At 40.5% G+C, this 24,882-nt stretch overlaps 2 protein-coding genes across 5 annotated transcripts; one reads left to right on the forward strand and one right to left on the reverse strand.

Moving 5' to 3' along the window:
• The first annotated feature begins 659 nt into the window (after positions 1-659).
• Positions 660-14,896, forward strand: alpk3a (alpha-kinase 3a). 2 transcript variants are annotated; one of them, XM_062389851.1, is made up of 14 exons: positions 660-718; positions 1,006-1,284; positions 2,019-2,140; positions 2,938-3,055; positions 3,181-4,459; positions 7,556-10,004; positions 10,573-10,720; positions 11,225-11,352; positions 11,451-11,486; positions 11,961-12,235; positions 12,317-12,405; positions 12,504-12,721; positions 12,806-12,854; positions 12,948-14,896. In XM_062389851.1, exons 2-14 carry the CDS (start codon positions 1,145-1,147, stop codon positions 13,285-13,287), a joined length of 5,391 nt encoding a protein of 1,796 aa, XP_062245835.1. In that variant the 5' UTR covers positions 660-718; positions 1,006-1,144; the 3' UTR covers positions 13,288-14,896. The 2 variants fall into 2 exon arrangements, with proteins under 2 accessions (XP_062245835.1, XP_062245834.1); XM_062389850.1 differs by lacking the exon at positions 660-718 and having other exon boundaries at positions 873-1,284.
• Positions 14,892-24,445, reverse strand: slc28a1 (solute carrier family 28 member 1). 3 transcript variants are annotated; one of them, XM_062389854.1, is made up of 18 exons: positions 24,283-24,445; positions 22,038-22,117; positions 21,888-21,964; positions 21,408-21,499; positions 21,041-21,230; positions 20,809-20,950; positions 20,500-20,613; positions 19,952-20,026; positions 19,766-19,846; positions 19,553-19,633; positions 19,309-19,434; positions 16,837-16,967; positions 16,280-16,448; positions 15,979-16,161; positions 15,793-15,874; positions 15,608-15,706; positions 15,412-15,517; positions 14,892-15,311 (listed from the first exon to the last, which is right to left on the reverse strand). In XM_062389854.1, exons 1-18 carry the CDS (start codon positions 24,323-24,325, stop codon positions 15,197-15,199), a joined length of 1,986 nt encoding a protein of 661 aa, XP_062245838.1. In that variant the 5' UTR covers positions 24,326-24,445; the 3' UTR covers positions 14,892-15,196. The 3 variants fall into 3 exon arrangements, with proteins under 3 accessions (XP_062245838.1, XP_062245837.1, XP_062245839.1); XM_062389853.1 differs by having other exon boundaries at positions 24,274-24,445; XM_062389855.1 differs by lacking the exon at positions 24,283-24,445 and adding an exon at positions 22,359-22,456.
• Positions 24,446-24,882: the final 437 nt, after the last annotated feature.

A 24,882-nucleotide genomic window follows, 5' to 3' on the forward strand; every position in this document is an offset into this window, starting at 1 on the left:
AATATAATAAATATTTTTGTTAATTTGAACTGTATTAAATTTAGTTTAAATATGATGTTAATAAAATAAAATTAATGAATCAATGAAACTCACTAACTAATAACAAAAATGGCCTGACACCAATCAAGAACTGTCTAAACGCGTACAAAATAATTAGACCAATCTAAAAAAATGGGACCTTTAAATCAACGAATAGATTATATCTGATGAGCCTGCTTTTGAGTAATTGATGTGAAATGTGAACACTGAGTGTGTCACTGTGTTTTGACCATGTGTTGAATTAGGTAAGAGCACTTGAGCAAAATACAGGAGATCGACCATTGGCCGTCACCAGCTACGTCATGAATCATGTTCTACTGACTTGTTGTGCAAGTCCACATCCATTTACTTTCCTCGTTCACCAAGATGGGATGGCCATTGTCCAACTTCTTGAGATGGATCCAAACACAGCAGTGATTTTACAGAAAGACATCCTGATGAAGTGATGTTTTTTCTTCAGGAATGTTGTCTCCCTGATTTGATTTTTCTCAACTCAATTTATATTTCAGACTTCTTTTCTAAGTCTAGTTCTGAAAAAAGTCTGATGTGCTCCTGCACCTATTTGTAGGCCTGCTATAAATAGGAGCCTTCTGGCAACACATGCATGTCTATGATAGGCAGTTACAGAGAGTTTCTTCACAGACTCTGCCTCCAAATCCACACTGACAACATCTCAATGGTGAGTTGGAAGATTTTACCCAGATTTAAGGTGACATAGAAACAATGAATCATAGTTTTAACCCGTAAAAATAAGTAGCATGTTTTGGGTTTGTGTTTGACCACTAAACAGCCATGCCACAACCTGATAGCTGATCTATTTATAACCTGCTCCAAGTACTTTGCTTGGTCAGAAAGGACAGGCATTGAGTCTGAGCTGTGTGTGTCACAGATATCTCTTTGTGTGTCTCACAAAGTCTTTTATCAACTTCAACTGAAGCGTTTCTTCTTGTTTTGTTTTTCCTCCAGGGGTTTTTACATGGATACAACCCTGAAGTTTGAGCCTTGAATTCTTGGGGATTTGAAGGCAGAGAAGTTTTAAACTGTGGCTGATTATTTTGTCTCGGATTTTACGCTGTTTTTTTATTTGTGAACCAACGAGTGGACAATGACTTCGAGAAGGCCAATGACTCGGACTTATTCTGGCAGTGGGAGGACAAGCAGCTTCAGCGATGAGGAGGGCAACGGTTCTAATGGCCGTTCAGAAGGTCGCAGTAGTTACCTCTCCAGTGTTAGGCCTGAAAACAGGTAGAAGAACCTTATGTGACCCATGTGTATTAAGAGCGTGTCTATCTAGTGATGCAGATTTGTATTTAAAAAAAATCAAGTTTTAATCATATGGTGGTTGAGAACAGGCATCTCGGTCAAACAGATCAAGTAAAGTAATGTAAAGTAAACTAAATGAGTCAAACCATTTGTGTTTTCTTGACCATGTTGAGGGCATCACATTGTGGGTTAGAAAAATCACATGTCTCACAAATGATAATTAATGTGACGTTCCTTTTGTCAAAGAGGAGGGCAGCAATCATTGACGTCCCTCTATTTGCCTCCTCTCCGAATAGCTATTCAAGGTATTCTCACTACAGGCCAACGAGGTAATCCATACTCTTAAAAACATACCCCCCCACTAACATCTTAACCACAACAACTGGTTTACTCCCAAGAATGAAACGCAATCACGTCTTTGACTGTAATGTAATGTGCCCAGTTTGTCCCGTGTTGCGCTCGGTTTTAGTGATGATGAACGGAAACGGTTTTGTTGTTGGATTTACGACTCTGTTTTGCCTGACATCTCACCCGTCTGTCACTCCTTTCACACTTTATTCACTACTAGAAATTTTGATTAACATCCTTCCCTGAGTTATTTGAATGTGCTGCACAGACAGAGTTGAAGACGTCCCTACGTGTTACTGAAGTGTAAAACTGTCCGGTGTCTGAAAGCGAAGGGATTGACCCTTTAACCCTTGAGTGCTTCCTTCCAGGAGCACGTTGTGCAGCGTCATGGCTCAGCTGACCGAGGACATACAGCCGTCCTTTGACACCACCTTGAAAACCAAGGCAGTGTCGGAAAACTGCAACGTGAAGTTCACCTGTGTGGTGTCAGGTGGGTCTCGGGTGTTTTTCTATGCCTCTGCTTGACATTTGTAGAGTAATAGAGTTTTTCAGATTGTGTGAAGAGACAGGAAGTGACTAAATGAAAGAAAAGTAACATGACAAGACAAGATTAACTCCTCATGAACAAAAGATCATATGACGTTGAAGCTGTTTTTCAAGATGCCGTGTGTTATGCTGCAGGCTGATTGAATGGGCGGTTCCTTCCGGCAGTAGCAGCAGCTTTTCCATGATTCACACATCCAAAACATGATGCAACAGGGATGCAAAAGCCTCTACTGTCTTTTACATACATATAAGTTTTCATTCAAGAAAATATTTAGCATACGTTTTCAACTAGAATGGCATTTGTTAAAGTACATATGTCTGCCAAGGCCCAACAGGATCCAGATTTTGTTTGGATCTGCACCACATTTAATCATTCTCATAAAAACATCGGTCCACTAAACATGCTTGTTTTTCTCCCCTCATGATTTATGAATTATCTTCTGAAAAATCAATGGAAATGTTGTAGTTTTAAACGAATCCACACCAGAATTTTATTTTGGCTGTTTTTTGGGTCATTCCCCAACCCTCCACAACATTTCATGGAAATTGGCTGAGTTGTTGTTGTGCAATTCTGGTCATAAACAAGCAAACAAACCAACCAACCTTCAGTTGAAAACATAATCTCCTCGGCAGAGGTATAAATATAAGCAGCACTTTGGTGCTGTGTGAATAATGTAATGAAATTGGTCAATAAAAGTTGAATGTTTCAATGTGTTCCTCAAAATGTATCCATGTCTATAGGTCACCCAGCTCCAGAACTGAAGTGGTATAAAGATGATATGGAGATGGACCGGTACTGTGGACTCCCAAAATATGAAATTCTACGGAATGGAAAAAATCACACCCTTCATATTTACAAGTATGTAAGACGAAATTCTGACCATAATCAATCTATTACACCAATGCAGTAAAAATGTAGCAGCTTGTACCTATAACATACCTACAATTAAGGTTAATGACTCATTAATGAGCATTTCTGTTCAGCTGCACATTGGACGATGCAGCCATCTATCAGGTGTCAGCCAGCAACAGTAAAGGCATTGTCTCCTGCTCGGGAGTTCTGGAGGTTGGCACCATGAGCGAGTTCTTGATCCACCAGCGTTTTTTTGCCAAGCTGAAGCAGAAAGCAGAGAATAAGAAGAAAGATTTTGAAGATCACTCCAAAAAGAATGATAAAGACAACAAAACAAACAGCCCAGAGCGTCCTCCAAGGAAGCGGCACATCCCGCCACCACCACCGACACAGGATGAGCCTGGTGCCGGGGATAAAATTGGAGCCGTTGCAGAACCTAATGGTGTAACCGTGGAAGAAAATGACAGGGAACCTGTCACATCCGTAGATAGCAGCCTGGAGAACGAAGACGCCCTGGCTGAGAAGAAAATAAAGATCTCAAATGGTGTAGATGTTGGTGTTAGCAGCAACAGTAGCAGCAACAGTAGCAGAAGCCATATGATGGGGAACGGAGGTGAAAACTGTTACGATGGAGGAATCGGTTTGGCCCAGTTTTTGGCAGAGGCGCTCCAGTCTCAGGCTGCTGAGGAGAAACAGAACTCTTCTTGTGGGGAGAAACCTAAAGAGATGAATGTGAATGATGGCAAAGAGAAAGAGAGGATGCAAAAGGAACGAGAAGAACAAGAGAAAGCTCTGGAGGAAGTGTATGAGAAAAGAAAAGAAGAGGGCTTGGCTGCGGAAAGAGAGAATGAAAGAAAACGGTCGTCAGAGATGTTGCACACAACAGGCCACGGTAAGCATCACAACAAGGCTCATAAGGGTCATGACCATCACAACATGCAGGCCTCCCTCTCCTCGATGCTCCACACCGTCAAAGACTTCTTCTTTGGTAAGAATAAGAAAGACTCTCATGATCACACTGAGAACAAAGAGACCGAGTTTGACAACGACTCACTTCAGCCTCTTCAACCGGAAATGCCGCCGTCATTTAGGCTGCACCAGGAACCGTATCCAGACGTACACACACCTTCCAGAGAGGATGTTTTACCCATGGAAACAGATCATCCACAGGAGCCTTCAGAAGGTGTGGATATGGTTCAACTATTGCATGAACACAAGAGTGAAGACAGTTTTCTGCACGCGGACCAGCCACCAGATCATAAACCGCAACCTGAGCCCACAGAAGAGTCCCCAGGTCAGAGTGTCAAGGTCGCTGTTGAGCCAGCGGAGGCCGTGGATCTGTCAGAGGCGACCGGGAGCAGCAGGCCAAGTGAAGACATGTCATTGTCCGAGCCTGAAGTCCTCACCGAGGTACGTACAACAGTCCAGCAGGTCAGCTGGCTGCTACTTGGAGAGTTATTTATAAGCTGCAGTTGTGTGACAAGATGAGCCACTTCAGCGCCAAAGCCTGAGCTATGTCACTGACCGATGGCATATTAGGGTCTGAGCATCTGCAGGTTGTAAGTATGGGAGACTGGAAAGCAGATGACGATTTAATAGTAGATGTAATATTCTTGGGGAGTCCGGGGCAATCAAACAGATCACACCCAGTTTGATACATTCGGCAGAAAGTCAGGAATCAGATACTGGTGGACAGGGTCAGCCTGGATGTGTGAGGCTGTGGTATCAGAGGTGGTGTTGGTTGTCCACTTACCAGAAGTACCTGTCTCCCCCATTTCGCATGCCGAAGTGTCCTTGGGCAAGACACTGAACCCCAAATTTCCCCTGACGATTGTACCGGCAGTATATGCGTGGTCTATGATAGAGAAAATGGCGCACATACCTTCACTGTGGTCACGCGTGTGAATAGCAAAAAGAAAAGCCAATTAAAAACAGTTATTATTATATAATTAGTTATAATTTACCTTTTTGCAGAGTTAATATCACTCTACAGGAAAGTGTGGGGAACTGAGAGACACAGGGAACTAAGAGGAGCAGGGGTCGGAGTTGTTGTGTGTCTACATTGCACAGTGTCGGATCGGTTGGGGAAATAGCTCGGATGTTGGCTGCGCTGACTGGGACACTAGTGCGTCAGAGATCATGATGAAACCTGACGATCAGAAGGGGCTCTTGTTACAAACAGAGCTGTGCATGACAGAGGGGCAGTGGGCTCTGGGTTAAGCGGCAGTGGAGCGGGTCCCCGTGGCAGGTCTCAGCATGAAAGGAGGGCCCTGTCACATTCGACACATTCCTCAATGTCCCCTATATCTTAAAATACTACCCACCCCCCACACTTAGGATTATGAAAATGTGATAAATTAGCTCTGCACGATACAGCCATACAGTAGGAAAAGATGATAGTGGTCATTAGGGATTTATCGTTGTGGTTGTACAGGAACATATAAGAATGACTTTCATTGAAGTAATAAAACTAAAACTTTTTTTTATACAGAGAAAATAACTAAATATCTTCATCTGAAGCAGTGGCCCTGACCTTTCCATTCAATCTCAAACAAAGACAGAAAAGTACCAATGAAGAAAATCCACAATTTATCTTAAGTCACCCTTTCATTTTATTTAGTACGTCATTAATTATTGAAAAGCAGTTAAATATACAGCATGGCCTGCATGTTGAACTGATATTCATTGGATTGATGACCAAGCATTTGCACATGTGGTCGTACACAGACGGTTGAAGTTACACACATAAACTAGAATGTCACTCTGGAGAGCTCATAACTCAGGCAGTGCTTAACAATCCCCTTGCATGTAATCTAAATTAAATTCTTATACATCAGTTCTCTTAATGTTCCTGATGAATTTCAACAGAGCCATAAATAATTAAAAAGTTTGATCTGAGTACATGAATTGCTTTCTTCAGTGAGGTGTACCTTGTGAATTGACACTATGTTGTGTGTTGCTGGAAAAGGGAAGCAAGGTCATTATGTTTGGGCGTAATCCACCTGCAGAGCAATTACCCTTCATATGGAACTCCAAATACACCTATTTTGTCTATGTGATACTTAATGGATGACTAATATGGAGGAAGTCAGACCTTTATCTGAAACACGGTTTTCTCACGATAGGACATCTCTTTACACATGGAAGTGTAGTTAAGACTGGCACTTCAATTTAAGATTAAATGTGACACTAGTTCCTTTCCACTGAAAGCCACAACTTCTTGTTTTTCTCAGTAGTCAATGCTGGCTTAACATGTTGTCACGAGTCGGCACGTGGCTTCCTTACTCCTCCGTGTAAATTTCAGTGGTGAGAACGGCAGAAACGGGAGCAGAAAGGGGAACAACACTTCTATGTATACCTGAAAGTTTTCGATGTTAATCTTCTCTGCAGCCAGACTTATATGTTTCTTTCAGGAATATTTAAATAACGACTTTCACTTTAAAGTCATGTCATTTTATTTTTATTTTTATGTGGAGCATACACTTAGTGCGGGGACTACCCAGTAAGTGCTCTGTGTCAACAGAACACACACGTGGGAATTCCCCTGTCCGTGTTTCCACATGAGGCACAAAGTGCAGAAGCAAAGGCAAAAACGTGACTTCAGGTTGTTTGTGGCTTAAAAGTCAGGGTAACACTTTATATTAGGGAACACATATTGACCATTAACTAGTTGCTTATTAGCATGCATATTAGTAGCATTTTGGCTCTTTATTAGTCTTTATATAGCACAGTGAAGAGCTAATATGCTGCTTATATGCTTGCTGATAAGCAACTAGTTAATGGTTAATATGTGTTTCCTAATATTAAGTGTTACCAAAGTTGGTACTATATATAAAACCGAATTGCTGAACATGTTATTGAACCCTTTCATGAGTTAACACTTGGTTTCAGCTACGCAACAGGAGGTTAATAGGTTCCTGGAATAAGCTGACAGGTTGTAAAACACAGGAATATATTGACTGACTGCACTTGTTCCGCATATCTTTGGAGGCCTTAACCTATTGACTGATAACTGATCAACTTTGTTTACAGACTTACTGTCTACCAAGGATGTAATGCTCAGTTGTAGCAGAATTTGTAATAATAATAATAATAATAATAATAATAATAATAATAATAATAATAATACCACTTTGTTACACTAGCAACTTGCAACTTCAAAACAGCCATTACAAAGTGCTTCTCAAAGAACACAATTTAAAACACGAGAACAAAAATATCAGAGAGAACAAACGAAAAAGAAATACGGTAACATTTAAAATCACCAGTCAAAAATATTTCAAAAGTGATGGCAAAAGGAAAGGATAAACGAAACATAAGTAATAGCACAACAACAACATTGATAACAACAACAATAAGATGCTGTGTCTATTTTGGTGAACAGCCTATTTTCCAGTTACCAATTCAACTGGTAAAAACTTTTTTTGCATGCATAAGAAGTAAAACCAAAAAATTAGTTTGTTTTAAAGCTCTAATGTATTTTTTTTTTTCTTTACTTTCCCTCAGATTGAGCACAAAGATTCTCAGGAAGCCTCAGTCATCAACCTGCGAGAAACAGGATGTCAAATAGATTCACCTCAGCCCAATCAACAGACTTCAAGGGACGAATCTTCACCCAGAGAAGATATATCTGCCCCTGAAAAGCAGACCACAGCCCCACATGAAGAACATCCCCCTGCATCCCTTATCACTGGGTTTGAAGATAGCTCGATTCCCCCTAACAGTGTTATCTCGGTGACAGGCAGCCACAGCCTTGGACGAGCAACCCAAGAGGAGCAGCTGAACATCGATTCAATGGGCGAGGTCACAGAGGACGGCCCTTCCTCCTCCAGCAAGTTGTGTGAGGAAGAGAAAGCTGAAGTGAAATTTCCAGTCTCAGATACAAAGAGATCCGAGGTTACTGAATTGACACCAAATTCAGTGGAAGAGAGAGCAGAGCCGTGTGAGTACAGGACACCAGATCAGGTGCTTTCACCTCTGCCTGCGGTAGCCTCGTGCGCTGCAGAGGAAGATTGTGTGAAAGAAGAGACAGAATGTACCACAATCATTCAGGAAATGATTGTGGGATTTCCGGCTGCCTCAGCCCAAGAGGGTTTGGGTGAGGTTGACCTAAAATTGCAGCACGAATGCTCTCCTTCTGCAGGAGAGGAGAGTGAACAAGGCCACAACTTCAGTGCAGCGCAGAGTTCAGGCACAGGTTTTAGGAGCAGTGAAGACAGAAGTGACTGGAAAGAGGCGTTGAACTGTGCTTTAGAGAACAGTTTAGAGGGTAACTTGCGAAACAATGTGAACACACAAGAGCAGGTGATTTTAGAAGGCGAGAACACTGAAGCGAGAGGTGAGCGTTCACAGTTTGAAGAGATGCAGAAGAAAGTAGAACAGATGGATGAATCAAAAACAAAAACTGAGGGAAGTGAAGCTGAGGTTTCGGAGGAGCACAGTGAAATTACACCTCAAGAAGGTAGCGAGAGACAGCTGGGTTGGCCCTCAGTCAATATTCCAACAATCCAAATATCAACTGTTGAAGACACAGCAGATATTCAACCAACTGTGCCAGATGTAAACCAACATAAACATTTTATAATCCCAAAAATTGAGATAATGGAGCCTGAGCTCTACAACAGCACTGTCCTGGAATTGAATAAGCAAGAATCAGATCTGGCAATGTTGCAAAACCATGATGCAACTCATATGTCAGAAATGATAATCCAAGAATTGAGCGTGTCTGATTCTCCAGGCCCGCCGCCCACGCAGAAAAGTATGCAATGTAATAATTCACCGACAGAGAAAGTAACGGAAGTTGCACAATTACAGGAAGAGACTAAGATATCAGAGCAGGGGCATCCGCACAAGCAAAGCAGTGAACAGCTCCCTCAGATGGAGAATGCAATAATTCCTGTTATAAATGTGACATGCACTGATGACAAGGAGGATCATGCATTTGTAAATGCCAATGTTGCCCATGCACTGGAGCCTTTCGAAACTCCAACCGTGCCTTTGTTTGTGGTGCCACCGATCTCTGTCACTTGTCATGAAGGGGATCCAGGCCTCGGCCTGCCCACACACAGTGAGTGGACAGAAACCGAAACTTCAGATGCCACGCAAAGTGGAACAAAGCACAATGGAGTCAATGACTTGGGGACAAAGCCTGAAAAAAGTCTGAGTAGGAAACAGGCTGAAGATGTGGCAGAGAAGATTATAAAGGAGAACACTTTGCTATGTGAAGCTCTAACACCAAAGGCTGGCAACAATGTGCCATCGTCCAAAAAGACAACAGAAGACAATACTGTTCCTGAAATTCCTAAGATAAAACCTCTTAAAGAGCCCAAAATAGAGAATTCAGTGTGTGAGGAAGTGCAGAGAAGCAGACCTTCTGTTGACAGACTCAGCTCCAAACCTCCAGCACATCCCTCACTGAGTCCAGGCAGTCTGCGCAAATTCATGTCCAAAGCTGTTCAGGACTCAGACAGTGAGACAGGGACGGCTGTCCCTGTCATCACTATGGGGGATCGTCAGAGTGACAGGGTAGACGAAGATTTCAGTGGAGGCTCCACGCCGACTACGTCCCTCTCCTGTGAAAATAGTCCCCGGATGAAAAGAAGAGACAGCCTGTCCCTTATACGCTCTGCCACGCCTGAGGAGCTGGCCTCCGGCGCTCGCCGCAAAATCTTCATCCTAAAGCCTAAAGAGGATGGAGAAGGAGCCGTGCTTGGTGCGCTGGACACTCAAGGCAAGAAGGAGACCCCCTACATGTCACCCAGCCAGGCTCGCAGGGCGGCGTTATTACAAGCTCCAAAAGGACAGAATACACCCCCAATGGAGAGGCGCTCTCCGCTGCTGAACCGCAGGAAGGCCACGCTGGAGGTACCAAAGGTCACGGACGAGACTCCCAAGGAGGAATCAGTCCCAAAGAAAGAGGAAAAACCAGCTGAAAAGAAGCTAGACCCATTGAAAGGTAAAACAAATCAATCATTATCATTCATTATCATTTTTTTAATGAATAAGATGAATACGATTTTTTATTTGTGAGGATATGTTGAGTAAATAAGTGGGAAGTGGAAGTTTACCAATCAAGATGAAGCAACCTTATTGAACAATGTACTGTAATATATTATTTATACAATAACTTATATAACTCATACTTAGTATAACTACTCAGTGGTGCTCATACCTCCGCCTAGGCCCAACAGTCCCCTTATATTCAATCTACCTGCACCAAATATCACACACTGTTTGTTAGTTTTTTCAGGTGAATACTTTAATTCTCATTTGAGTCTCAAGTGATTGGCTGTTCAGTGACATGTCTACGGCAACATGTTTGACTTTATTGAAAAAAAATATAACAAAAGTCGTGGTTCCATGTAACCCCTATAAAACAAATAAATAATAATAACAAAAACAATAATAATAATTCTGTATTAGTGAGTATGATCATCTCTACCCTGGCACTCGAGGAAGTGGAAACATTAGAGAGTCTCCACTCTCACTTCTCTATATTTACCATGGGGCCCTTGCACCACCAGCTCCACAGGTGATTCGAAAGATCAGGGGTGAGCCCTTCCCAGACGCCTCTGGACATCTGAAGCTGTGGTGCCAGTTCTTCAACGTACTCAGTGACTCCGTCATCAAGTGGTACAGAGAGGAGGAAATGATACTGGAGGTGAAGAGAAGGTAAAATCCCCATCTTGTGCTAAACACCCGTCACATTAATCACCAGCAGAATGACACAAAGCTTGATTTGTCATTAACTTCATAACCTTTCTCGCTGCTGTTGTTCTGAGGACTTACAGCCATCATAACTGGTAAAAAAGTGGGACAGGCTCCAATCGTCAGACAATATATCCTGGAGGATGAGCAGGATTTATTTAGACATCAGGGTGCACTGTGTGGTCCTCCGTCATTCTCATATTCTAACTGCAAAGAGGTCCAGCTCATGTGACAGGGCGGTGGATCTCTGGCTAGACACAGACACTGTAACCCGACACAGTATTTTTCTCATCTCTAGGGGGCATTAAAAGTCTATATAGGGGCGACTGACTGCTGTGTCAGCACCGAGCTGTCTGCGCTCGTGTCTTTGTCTCTCACTGACACCTTGTGGGCTGTTGTTGGATCTGCAAATCCATTTGTGCAAATTTTAATGTGTGTTTTCCCCCTTCTTTTTTTTTTTATCCCAAGCGGAGGCGATGAAAGCCAAGTGGCGCTGGCTATTGTCCTGGCATCCAACCAAGACTGTGGGGTATACGGCTGTACTATCAATAATGAATACGGGACTGACACCACCGACTTCCTGCTCAGCGTAGACGGTACGATACAGTGTTCCTGGAGAGAGTCAAGTGTGAAATCTGGCCTAACACTGTCATACATGTATTTATGAGTCTTTTATTGGTTTTCTCTTTTACAGTTCTCTCAGATATTCTGCTAAAAGAGGATTTGGAAGGTAAGGAATATATCAACAGGGACATTTTAATGTTTTCATTATACTTTGTGTTTCTCTGTATCTGTTCATCCATCCCATCTAGTAAACTTGATATCTCCACCGGGCCTTTAGGGAATTTTCTTCAAAATCTGTAAAAACTTTCACTTGGACTCAGTTATGACTTGATTCGATTTTCACAACTTACTTTTTTTTGCCTTGGGAACACACTATCTCCAGAACGCCATCAGGGAATCCTTTCCCATTTAGCACAAACATTCACTTGGAGTCTAGGATTAATTAAAATGTGTTTATTTTTCTTGAATGTGATATCTTAAGATTAGCTCTTCAACTTTAGTGCAAACATTCACTTGGACTCAAAGATGAACTGATGAACTAGATTGTTGTGGTCATAGGTCACAGTGACTTCATGTGAATAGAGGTCCACCTTTTTCTGTGAATCACTGCTCATTGTTAAGTCTATGTGTGTTTTGCAAGTGGGAGAGGAGATCGAGATGACGCCACTGCTGTTCACCAAAGGCCTGGTGGACTGCGGGAGCTGGGGCGACAAGTACTTTGGCCGCATCATGACCGAAGCGGTGCACCTCGGGGAGGGCTGCGCTCGGAAAGCCAGTAAAGTGAGGGTCATCTACGGCCTCGATCCCGTCTTTGACTCCGGAAGCAACTGTATTATCAAAATTAAAAACCCCATCGCGTACGGGACTAAACAAGAGAGCAACCTGGCTGAGAGGAACCTAGAGATCACTAAGCAAGTGAGTGGTGGATTTATTTTCTACTGTATAATGTAAATTGCACCTCATGAGTCTGATTGAATCAATTCCTTGTGTTGCCAGGAATGCAAAGTCCAAAACATGATACGAGAATACTGTAAAATCTTTACGGCAGAGGCGAGAGATAATGAGAACTTTGGCTTTTCATTAGAGTGAGTACCATAATAATTACACACTTACTCTGATTATTCATATGCGTTGGGCAACACTTTTAGAGATCAACCCACTGTTTACTTTGTGTTGCCTGCAGAGTGATCCCTCAGTATCTCATGTACCGGCCTGCAAACTCTGTGCCGTACGCCACAGTGGAGACCAACCTTGATGGAGTCTTTCAAAAGTATTGCATGATGGATCCTAAAGGCCAGCTGATCACACAAACCGTATCTGAGATGGAGCAGAAATGCAGCTCCTTCCAGCACTGGATCCATGAGTGGACACACGGCAATCTGCTCGTCACTCGACTGGACGGTGAGCCATGTGTGAAAGGCGATAACCCAAGTAAATGGGAATGAAAATATTAATAATCTCTAAATCCTTCATGTGTATTTGCAGGTGTCGAAACAAAGCTAACAAATGTTAGAGTTGTGACCAAGTCAAAAGGGTTTGTATCCAGTTAAATGATATCATTGATTTCTATTCAATACATTCAAATTATAATAAAGTTGCTATAATTAAGTTGTCCTCTGTATTTCAGATACCAGGGGTTGACAGAGTGCGGCTCTCCCGAAGTGTTCGACCAGTTCCTGACACAGCACCAGTGCAACTACTATTGTGGACTTCTCTGCCTGCGCTCCCTGAAGCCTATGGATAGTCTGCAGCAGTCCACCAAGATAAAGGGGTCCCGGAGCCCCCTCCTCAACCGCAAGTTAGGCGCAGGCAGCCCACAGCTGCAGCGTAAAGGACAAAGCCCTCTGATGTCGAGAAAGGCCACCTCCAGCCCCAAAGTGACCAGAAAAGTTCAGGAAACAGAAGACAACAAATCAGACACCAAAACCAAACCTGCAGAAACTGCTGATGCTCCTGAAGTGCAATAGGAATACGTTATTTTGTTCAAGCAATGTTTAACAGCTTTTAATGGTTACCTATAATCTGTTTTCTTTCCAACTGTTTCTTTGGCTTGACTTGTCAAAAAAACTACTTGCTGCGATTTTTCTCAGTCGACATCACAACTATGAAACATGACTTTTTCAGTTAACTTAACTCAGTTAACTCTCTCAGCTACTCAGTTAATTTATATCCTTCAATATAGTTTGAAGGTTTATGAGAATATGTGAAGTGATATAAGCACAAGGTCTTTTGACCTTTTGGCTCAAAAGGTGCCAGCACAGCAAGTTTTTTACTGTAAGAGAAGGAAAAACCTCACATTGAAACACCTGCCTCAGAGTCTTATCAGCTCTGTAAATGGACAAACATAACAATCGGCTTCAGATATATATTGTATCATATCTGCAAGTCGCTCGTCTTTTTTTGTGTTTATTGAAAAGACTGTGGAGTATAAAATATACACGACCACAACCATAGCATAGATTGAGGTAATGTATTCGCATGAAACACTACATGTACATGTGTCGGGTATAAAGTTATTTTGGAGATGTTATTTATGCTTACAAGTAGAACTGAACTACATGCAGCATTTCTTCACAAGGCAAAAGTTGAGCTTATGCTGTGGAATTACACTTTGGGGTCTAAGATGCTTGTGTGCACTTTGTTTTGTGGCATTTTTTTCAATTTTAGTGGTTTTTGAGTACTTTATATATTTATTATATAGTTTGTCTGTATCGTTAATCTGCCCTTTTACACAACATATAGTATTCAGTATATGCTGTAGAATGTCAAAGTAGCATAAGGGGCTTACCATTGAACTCTTTAACTACGGCATGCTCATTATTATTATGATTGACATGCAAACATGTGAGTGTGTTTCCGGCAGTTGGTAAGTCTGCACACAGAGGTCCACACAGCAATTGGAAAGTGTACTGTGGACTGTGCGATAAGGTTACTGAGAGAGTAGACTCTGTCTGCTGCCTCACTGATCACTTGCTAAGGCTCGCCACATGAAATCACAATAATCACCCTTTCACTTAACAACAGACCAGTGGGTTTTGCTTGTGTAGTGTGTGGTCAACAATTACCAGCATTTGGACTGGAAATAAAAACAATCTCATAAATTTGCACAGAGATCCACAGTTAAATTGCAAAAGACGCAGTTTACAAGAGATGTCACCTCTTCCCTTTGACGAGAAATCTAAGGGAATGTCTTCCATTGATTCTTGGTTAATGATCAACAGTAGAGTCCAGAGGTCCGCCCTTAAAGTTCTGCTGTTTTCATGTAATTGCATGACTCCTTATGAATGAAAGGAAACACAATTTTAGGAGAATTTTTTTAAATGGAATCTGATAAAATTAGTCAGCTGATGATGTTATGCTGTGGTGTCATGCGAGCACATTGTCGTATTGTATTAACATGTACATAAAGTCGGAGGACGACATATCTAAAGTAATGTGAAGCAAAGCAGCAAGTGTGTGAGGGAGAGTGTGAATGAGTGACTGAATAAATGTGTGTTTACAATGTGTGCTGTCTTTGGTATGGAAGACCATGTCAGCTGATGTTTTTCTATAAATAAATAAATGAATACAACACGATTCACACTTTTATTATATATCACACAATTTAATTTTCAATAACATTATGAAATGATTAAGTCACTCAACTTTATTTGAAACATTTACATTCATCAAACTGAGGTATTTTTACTGAAGGTGTGTCCTTTTTAATCCCTGGCTCTAAATAAAAGCCAAATGTCTGAATTCTTTTCACTATAATACATGAGAGATGTGCAAACAGCCTTTACATTTTTACAGGAATTGTCAGCCAATATATAAACACTGATATTTAATGAACTACAGTAAAAGAAAAAAAACACTGGTGTGTATTGTTCTCCCTTACAGACAAACATTAGGAGAACCGCAGCACTGGCAACATTTTGAGAAAAACACAGTAGCGTTTGCCACCGTGCTCCAGAAGCCCTCAAATGAGATGGTCCCATTGTTTACAGTGCTGTAAAAGAAATAATTCAAGATGTGAATACAAATTAAAAAATCTATCATTCCACTGTGTCAGAATTGAGTTCCAATTACAAACAAGCGCAGACGAGTACCTTTCAAAGAGGTTGTCACAGCATCTCTGAATCATTCCGTCCGTGGCATTGAAAGCTGACTCTTGGAACAGTTGCACACAGTCAGTCGGGGGAACAAAGAGGATCCCTGAGAGACAGAGTTAAACTTCATTGTAAGATGCTCTTTAGATGCAGTAAAAACAAATACTCAAGACTGAATTCTTTGGAAAGCTCTTACCTGCAATACAAGCATTGACAAGAGACACACAGGTCCCGGTGATCATAGCTCTGAACACAATAGACGAGATATCGCTTCTTCTTGATGGGCATATGGAGCCTTTTTTTGAAAGAAAACAGTTTGTCAAAAGGAATCACGGACACTGCAGGGTGAACACATATGTAATGGGATGATAAGATACTTACTGAGGCCACCAATCACAATTCCAAGAGAGCTAAAGTTGGCAAACCCACAAAGAGCGTAAGTGGTGATTATTTCTGATCGGACCTGAAAGAGAAAAAAGAAAGAAACCCTTTGTGCAAAGCTTTATACTTTTATATATTTGAACTTGTTTATTGTTGTAAAGCAAACCTACAATGTCATTTACTTACAGATATCCACTCAAGTTCCTCAAGTCCATTGATTCTGTTGTTCTTCAGTTCAGATAATTTCTCATAAGCCACAAACTCATTGATGAAGAGCTTTGTGCCAATAAGTCTGGCCACGATGAAACTGTCTTCGTACGGGACACCCATCATGAAGGCCACAGGCATGAACACATAAGAACAAATCAACTGTATACAGAAACACAAACGGTAATTTGGATGTTAGACTTGCAGTCATGACTCAGAATGAGGAATTAGATGGTGAAGTTCAAGTTGAGGTATATATCATAGTTTTGCTAACTCATACCTGAAATGTGATGTCCGGTTTTCCCACCATGCCTCCCAACCAACTCAAAGCTTTATTTATGAATTCAAGGATGGCAAGAAAGGCGATCAAGTTTGCTGCGATGTTGGCAACTAGACCTATTGAAGCAGAAGCTCCATTGCTTGCAGCCTCCAGGATGTTCTGCTCATCTCTAGGAGGGGTTAAAAAAAGAAAAGTAATTCAACACCCAGAACAGAACAAGCATTTTAAATATGCATTGGCTGAAAAAAATCCCCCATACTCTTACAAAGTCACATTCATATCCACTAGATTCAGATTTTTATTTGCATCCACACCAAATGGCACTCACTCATCACTACTAACGCCCTAAATATGTCTGCTTGTTTTTCATCAAGATTCTAACTTAATTCTCTATTTCTTCATCTCACAATGAAAATATAAAAACCTCAATCTGACCCCAGATCCAGATCCTCAGTACTTTTTGCGTAATCCTGTGAAACTCCAGTGAAAACATAACTTCTTTGGTGGCAGTGAATAATGAAAGGATTGAGAAGAAAAAAAGAAACACATATACACACCCACAAGCCACCTTGATGTTCTTCTCATCCTTAAAGGGACTATCCTCTGTCTCTGGATAAGACAGTTTGGAGAGGGCCAAGGCACAAGGAGCAGCCATCACAGAGGCTGAGATCAGGGATGACGCATCAATCTGCAAAATACAGTGAAACATCATTTAAAGCAGGAAGCTATGGTGTAGTAATTTCGTTGAGTAACATAGAGATTTAGTGTTCAAATAATAGAACTGCAAAACAGCAAACCACACAAAACTGTCATTGAATCTGAAAAATATCTTAAGTTACAATTTTACCTGGTTTTAGTGCTAAAACTCGAAAACACAGTCAAGTGTTTTCTCTCCTACCAGAATATTTTCTCAGTTTCAATGCAGTTGAAGCTGATTTGTATTTTTTATCTTCAATCAATAAACTGTGACCTTGACCTGAAGATGGTCTTGTCAGCAGAACATTATGAACCTCTCCCTACAGACTGGCTTCTCTCCAGTGACCTTCAAACCGGTTTTGTGCACAGCCTGTTCTGCATTCTTCATGCTAGAAGAGCAAGAAAGAAATGCTGATTAAATTCAGCTATCAGACTTTCTGAACAGGTTGTTTTGTTTTCTGTGGGGAGTTCTGTTTGGAGAAAACTAATATTTCCTTTGGAGTCCACCAAGGTTCAGTCCTGGTTCATCTGAGAAAAGTGTTGGATGCCCAAAAGAAAAAATGAAAACTTTCATTCAGAGTAAGGAATAAAAAAAGGAAACTCAGTAACTTTTCCTCAATGGACAGCCGTCACTGTAACTGATTTCAAGCTGGTAAAAATGCAAGTTGCTGCTGCCTAAAAAATGTGAGTTAACTCAACATGAAGAAAAGCTTTGTTTTTTAAATCAGAAGTTAAGTTGTTAGACTCAATATTATATTCTGTTTAAACTTGCTTTATCTTTTCAAACAAACACACAATTCCAATTTATTATTAGTTAACTTAACTTAAATTGAAATTAAAATGACTTCTTATCTTGGCTAATTATGGCAAGTTCGCAATATTCATACTTATGTAACATATATATTTCATATGATGGGTGTTCTCAGCAACAAGAACTGCAGGTAGAATTAATCTTTATCTTGTATCTATTACATAACAAGAACAGAATGAATAACTTAATGACATTCTGAGGTTTAACTAACATAAGTGACCCATTCTACTCATGGTGCCAAATTACAGCTCTTCCAACAGCAACAACTACGGTAATAACTCTACTATAGAGCATCTATGTCACAGAATAAAAACTTAACATACAGTACAACTTACAGCATTCAACTTATTACAAATGGACATTAGTTAAATGAAAGTTGACGACCTGGACCAAAATCACAATTAGTCAAGGAATGGATTACTGTTAGTTTTTTTAAATCTTTTTAACTTTAGTTTAATATCTGAAACTTTTCATGATAAGTGGTGTTAAAGAGAGGAAATTGTTTGCATACTTTTATGAGGCTATCATGTTTTACAGTGCTGAAAGCAGAGAAGGGACCGGATGTTTCCTTGATAATCAACCTGAATATTGGATCGTTGCCTTGGAGTCATGTCTCTTTATTCAACAGTATTTGTGTAATTACTCATCCTGCCTGAGGGGGGAAGAGAAACATCCTGCACTGCAGGGTTGAGAACAAAACAAAACAGACAACAGAGTAAAAGTCTGTTCCATACTACAGCTCTGGGACTAATCTTTGACAGCAGATGGAATTATGAGGAAAACCAAAGTGACTTTGACCATTCGAAGAGCATCAGCGAGCTCACATCATTTTTTTATGGAACAACTGTGAAAAAACCTTTATGGCTTGGTTTACTCATTACTGTGCTGCTCTGCACTGTTCACATCCTTCATTTAAAACAGGTTCAAATACTGAACCCCAGTAAAGTGGAGTATCACGCGCTGACTAAAATCTCCTCACCAACCCTGACCATTATAATTAACTTCAAGGTGCTTCTGGCTGTTCTCAAATCAGTTCACTTCCTCGCTACCTCACTACTTCATCGACCTCACAGTTTATTATCTTAACAGAACCCTGAGCTGTGCTGACAATGTCCCATTGACAATTCCTTTGCTGACTGAGATGCTGGATATGCAGCCCCAGACTCTGGAGGACTCTCCGTTACAATGTTTTAAAAGAGGAATTCTGCCACACATGCAAACCAGAAGCCCTCTTCTAGATTCAAGAAAATACAACTTTACTTTTGTTGACATAGCTTTACAATCACTATACAAATATTAATTTAATTTATATCTTTGGTTTTTTCTCTTTATGTTTTTCACCTTTATAAATAAATAAATATTCTCATGCTTCTTTTAATGATGAAATGTGGAATAAATGTTAATAATATGTATTATTATTAATGTTATGATGGTGAGTATTGTTATATTATTATTATTATTATTATTATTATTATTATCATTATTATTATTATGTGTTCGTATCAAAACTGTTTAATCTCACCCCAAATAAGATGAACGTCCCCATGACACTGCCCGCTATTGTGGCAAATCCACCAGTCATGACAGCATGGATCTCAGATTTGGTCATGTCCTTCAAATAGGGGCGGATCAACAGCGGTGCTTCAGTCTAACACACACACAGACAACAAAAGGTGTAAAGTAAACATTGTATTACATTAATTATTTTGTTATAAAACATTAAAACGAAGTGCAGTCAGAGAACATTGTGTTTTAAAAACTCTGACCTGGCCAACAAATATGTTGCCTGCAACACTCAAGGTCTCTGTGGGAGAGGTTCCCATTGTTATCTGCATGATCCATGAGATCTGCAGGAAGGGAGACAGATGGCTCTTAGTCACAGTGTAACTCTGCAGGAGTAAGCAATACACACCCATGGAGACCTACAGCAACATGTTTAGTGTTTTTGATGTGCTGTATATGTTTTAACTTTGCTCTACCTTCAATATGAGCCACTGCATTATCCCCAAAAAGTATAGGATTGACATGATGCTGCTGAAGAACACAACGATGGGCAGAGCCTGAGGATGAAACCCCAAACTAAAGTTAATCACATTGCATTTGAATATTTTGTAATATTAATCATCTCATAAATATATCATAAGCTTATTATCTCATCCTCTTACTTGAAAGGCAAAAATGCCGTTGATCAGATCCCCGAAAACAAATGATGACCCTGCTTTGGTGTATTCCAGAAAAACCTGTAATAATGAGACAACGCAGAAACATGGGTTATATTATCCAGAATAATCATTCATTCAGTACCTCATTTAACTTATGACATGCTATTTATGACGCAATTACTTTGCTTAATTATAGTTTACAATACTTAGTAAAGACAGGGGCTGAACCACAGATTAAAAAGTGATTACCAGACCACATGACTGTGCAAACATTCTGCTGTTTCAACCTCATGGATGACCCAAGAAAAGGCCCAATAAAGTAGCTTTCAAGATAAGTATAAGCATGTATGACAGATAAAGAATTTTGTGAGTTTGAGATAAGAACCACGCTGTGTCATATGAGTAAAGTCTGCTGAGCAAATCCAAAGTTTCCGGATCATACTTGTTAGTGCGATGTTTGGTGATAGGAACAGAATGCACCTTTTCACACACCCTCTTACAAACACTGTTAATTATCTACTTCACCAAAATAGACCATTCAATTGTGGTACCTTCACTTGACTTCCAAGCCATTCGAAAGCTACGAGTCCAGGCTGTGTCCTTATAACAAAAATGCCAATGCAGAACTGCATCCCGATACCCCAGAACACAGGCCTCCATGTCACCTGAGAAGACAGTTTGACAATCAACGTATGGGAGCGTCTCCATAAGGGGCTATAGTGTTATTGCAAGGAAGCACTCGGGCTAAACCTTAAGATGATAGAGGCAAAAGGTCAACGCTATATCCAAAGTCTCAGCAAAACAGAGCACAGATAACTTGTGTGGTTTGAAACAGCAAAGCAATTGCTTGGTTGACTCACCGCCGTCCTGTGCACTGACAAGAGGAATATAAGGAAGACAAACATGCACACGCCCGCGAACGATATCAGCTGCTCCGGACGATGTCTTGTGTCTAAGACCAGCCACAAAACGAGCAGAGCCACCACTGCTAAAATGAAAATCCTGCCAAACACAAAGCAACAAAATACCACATATTCACTCATTAACAGATTCCGGCTTGGAGCACAGTACACAAACATGCCATCCACTCACCATTTTATCCATCTCAAGTTGGATTTGAAGCATCTGACTGCAGGTTTGAAACACTGAGCGATGCTTTCTCCCTTGTACTTCTTCACAAGTTCATATGTCTGAAGAAAAACACCCAAACTGGTCAGGATGACAAGAGCAAGAGCTCTCTGGAAGTCCAACACACAGGCTGCGATGAAGTAGGCCACATAACCTAAAGAATAGGAAAAGTGTTGGATCAAATATTACTGTATTCGCATGATCATTTCTATCATGATTAATCATATCTTCTGAATTCATATCATAAAACCACATCATGAGCTGGACACATCCCTGAATAAACTACTACAGACTGTAAAATACATCCCAAATTATGGGATTTTTCAAATACCTGCACCAAGTATTCCCAGCACAATGTATTTCAAGGTTGTTGAGTGAGACTTGATGTAATCCTCCGTAGCGTTGATCGGCTTTGAAACTTGGCTGAAGTACAGAGCAAAATAGAAGTTAGGTCCGATTCTGAACCAAACAAATATTCTTCTGTTTTATGTATCCTTCTCTCGAGTGCATGAATCTGGTCTTTTTCATATAATTTCACAGATTTATTAGGAAGTAAAAAACACTTGCCCCAAGATTGTAACTTTTTTGTTTTCAATGCAACAAAATCACAACACACAAGGAAATGAGTCTCACGCACATTAGCAGAAAAAAACAGTTGCATAGATCTGCTGTATTTATGTTGATTGTGCACGTGCCCTTTTATTTACATTGCGTTTAAACAAGATTAAAATTGCAGAGGCAGAATACTGTACATCTGCTGTAATACATAGACATTTTGCTCCTTGTGTTGTAATGATATAAACTGACACACCTTAGGTATGATCCCAGTCCCTTTTTGTTCTTTTTATTCTGCTGTCTGAAGCTGTCAGCATCAGCAATGATGTCCTCCTGAGAGTAAAAGATATTTTTTTTTTATTATCATTTCTTGTAATTTTCTGTGAAAAGGAAAGGAGATACGTACCTCTATTTCAAAACCCTGGTTGTCCATGCCACTTCCGTTGGCATGAGTCACATTTTTCAGACGGACGCCGTTGATTTCCGCTGGAAAACAGAACAACTGTTCACTTCTGTGCAACAGCTTTCAGCACATTAGCTGTAGCATGAACAAGCATAGCAACACCATGTAACACGCCCCTGTGTGCTCTTTTAGATAGTAAAGAACCTCAGAATCAGTCCACAGAGTCCCGGAGGTTTATCTTGTGAGGACTTGTGAACAAAAATACCAGTTCACAAGTACAAAACAAACGGCTTAATTCAAGGAAAAGCAGAGCTAATGGCTTACTCATTGTGAGTCCTCCTTAACCCGGCTGTCAAATGCTGTGGTGTAAAATAGGCTGCGGGAAAATATACTCTGCCCTCCATGAAACGTCTTATCATTAATTAACAGACATGTTACGCACTGCTCTGATCTGTCTCAGGAAGTCCAAAACAGTGTCATAATGCATCACAAATCATTTAATGGGCCTCACGTAACAACTTTGATTGGACGTGAGGCCGAACACGTTCATCATTTGCCATATCAAGCCAACAACAAATCATAAAACATGAATTTATGTTCCCTTACCGATTAATTGGAACTGAACTCTGAGCCTGGAGAGCTGATAAGTGATAAACCAATGTAGTGCATCATGTCGTGGTTTAATCATGAATGAGTTTATCTTGTGCCTCATGCATTTACATATATCATTAAAAGCTTTTCTCATAGTGAAGAAGACTTCACAAGGACAGGCACAAAACAGCTATAATATGGTTTAAAATACAAGTGACAACGTTTTCAAACATGAAATGTATCATTAGAAATATCCACATATCCTGTATTTGAAATTATCAGCACACATCACTTAAAGTAAACTTGTTCTTCGTTGACAAAAATGCCACTTCTTCAAACTATAGTTTTGAAGAAAAAGTATATTGTGTTCTTGCTGCAGAAAGCCTTGATGTCACTTATCGATGCTATCTGCTCCATTAACTATATAGCAGTGTAGTTACTTTGATAGTGACAATTCATGATGGGATATTATTGCAGCTATTTGTTCCCCCTGCTGCCATTCAGACTTGATCTGAAAAACATCTCAGATTCCTTAGAAAATAAGTTTGTCCATGGTTCATAACTCTCAATGTGATATCAGTCCGTCTTGAGGAAGGAGATAAACACATTTAAGGATATTTGTGTCCACTAAGTTGTCAGAAAGCCTTTGCAGACCGTGAAAATTCATTAACAGATGTTAACGACACAGGTACTTATTTTGCAGCGAAAAATTGAACGCCTCGGCTCACTAATTCAAGACTTTCTCTTTATGTGCAACATCAACTCATTCCCAAAGAACAGACCAACAGACTCATTTGAAAATGTAGATGGGCCGACATAGCTTGGGAGATATAATTGTTGAAGCATGACAGCATTGCATTCAATACAAAATAATTATTTCAAACCACATTTAGAAAATACCTCCTATTATTCCTTTTACAACATGGTTATTTATTCACTTGCAAAAGTATTAAAAAACGTGTTGACCCTAACCCTAACCCTAACACTAACCCTAACCCTAAATGAACACATTTTGATACCATTTAAAACATGCAGGAATCAATACCCAAATTAAACACTCACACTCTCTTCTTCTAACTTCGATTTATTGAGGACAGCCTAACCAATTCCTTATCACTAACCTTATCCGTGACCAGTTCATTTCTAACCCCAACCTTAACCTAACCACAACTCACATCTTACGCCTAACCCTAAACAGGACCTCTTAATTTAAGCTATGTCTCATTAGGACCAGGTTTTGGTCCCCATGACGTCTATACTGGTCCTGACGAGATCAATGTTTATGCTGGAAAAGGTCCTGAAGAGAGGACAAAAATGAATATACACACACTCTCTCTCATACACCCACACACACACACACACACAGTTATTTCACATGACTTCAGAGGACATTACAGTGACTTCCTGGGGACTTGCTCTAACCTTAACCATAGTTACTCTATCCCTAATACATGTCTTCATCTTAAAATGTTTATTTTATGGGAACTTGATTTTTTCTTGATTAGTCATACCTGGACCCCCCCACACACACACACACAAACACACACACACAAACACACCATAAACACAGAGAGTCTATAAACTTGACATGACTAGGTGTATGAATCTAAACTTGCTCAATCGTGTCTTACAAGATATCAAAACCTACCTCGCCCACCCAAACATGTACTGCGTCCCACCTCAAAGGCTCCTGAGGTCATAGATCTCCCAGAAAACCCAAAAGCTGAACATGCACTTCTACTCCAAACAAGCAGTCTTTACATCAGGACAGTCCTCCTCAATTCACAGACAGTAATTTATAGTCCAAGGTGGCAGGGCAGTTGTCCTTAAATGGGTCACAAAATGTAAATACCACTGGGAAACTGGGGCAGGTTTATTTGCGGTTTGAAATGACAGCATGAGTTGGGGCCTTTCACATCATCTACCTGGCAAATATTTAACCACTTCCATTGACTCATTTACCTACATCAAATTCCACTTAACCTTATTCACCAGGAGTAAGTGTCAACAATTCCTTCCGGGAATAGTTCGGGACATTTATTAAAAACCAGCAGTAAAACAAGTCCTTATCTCGGTCGTTAACGCCCCAGTGATTCACAACAGTGGAGATGACGTCTGGTTTCCTTTATTTACATCCTGAATTTAAATTAACAAAACACTTACTGAAACACCAACACAATGGATTGGAGGATACTAAGCATGAAAAACAAACACGTTGAGATCAACATGCAACTGGTGATCATGACTGGGTTTTGGG

Source organism: Platichthys flesus, chromosome 6 (assembly GCF_949316205.1).
Source record: "Platichthys flesus chromosome 6, fPlaFle2.1, whole genome shotgun sequence".
Taxonomy (NCBI): Eukaryota; Metazoa; Chordata; class Actinopteri; order Pleuronectiformes; family Pleuronectidae; genus Platichthys; species Platichthys flesus.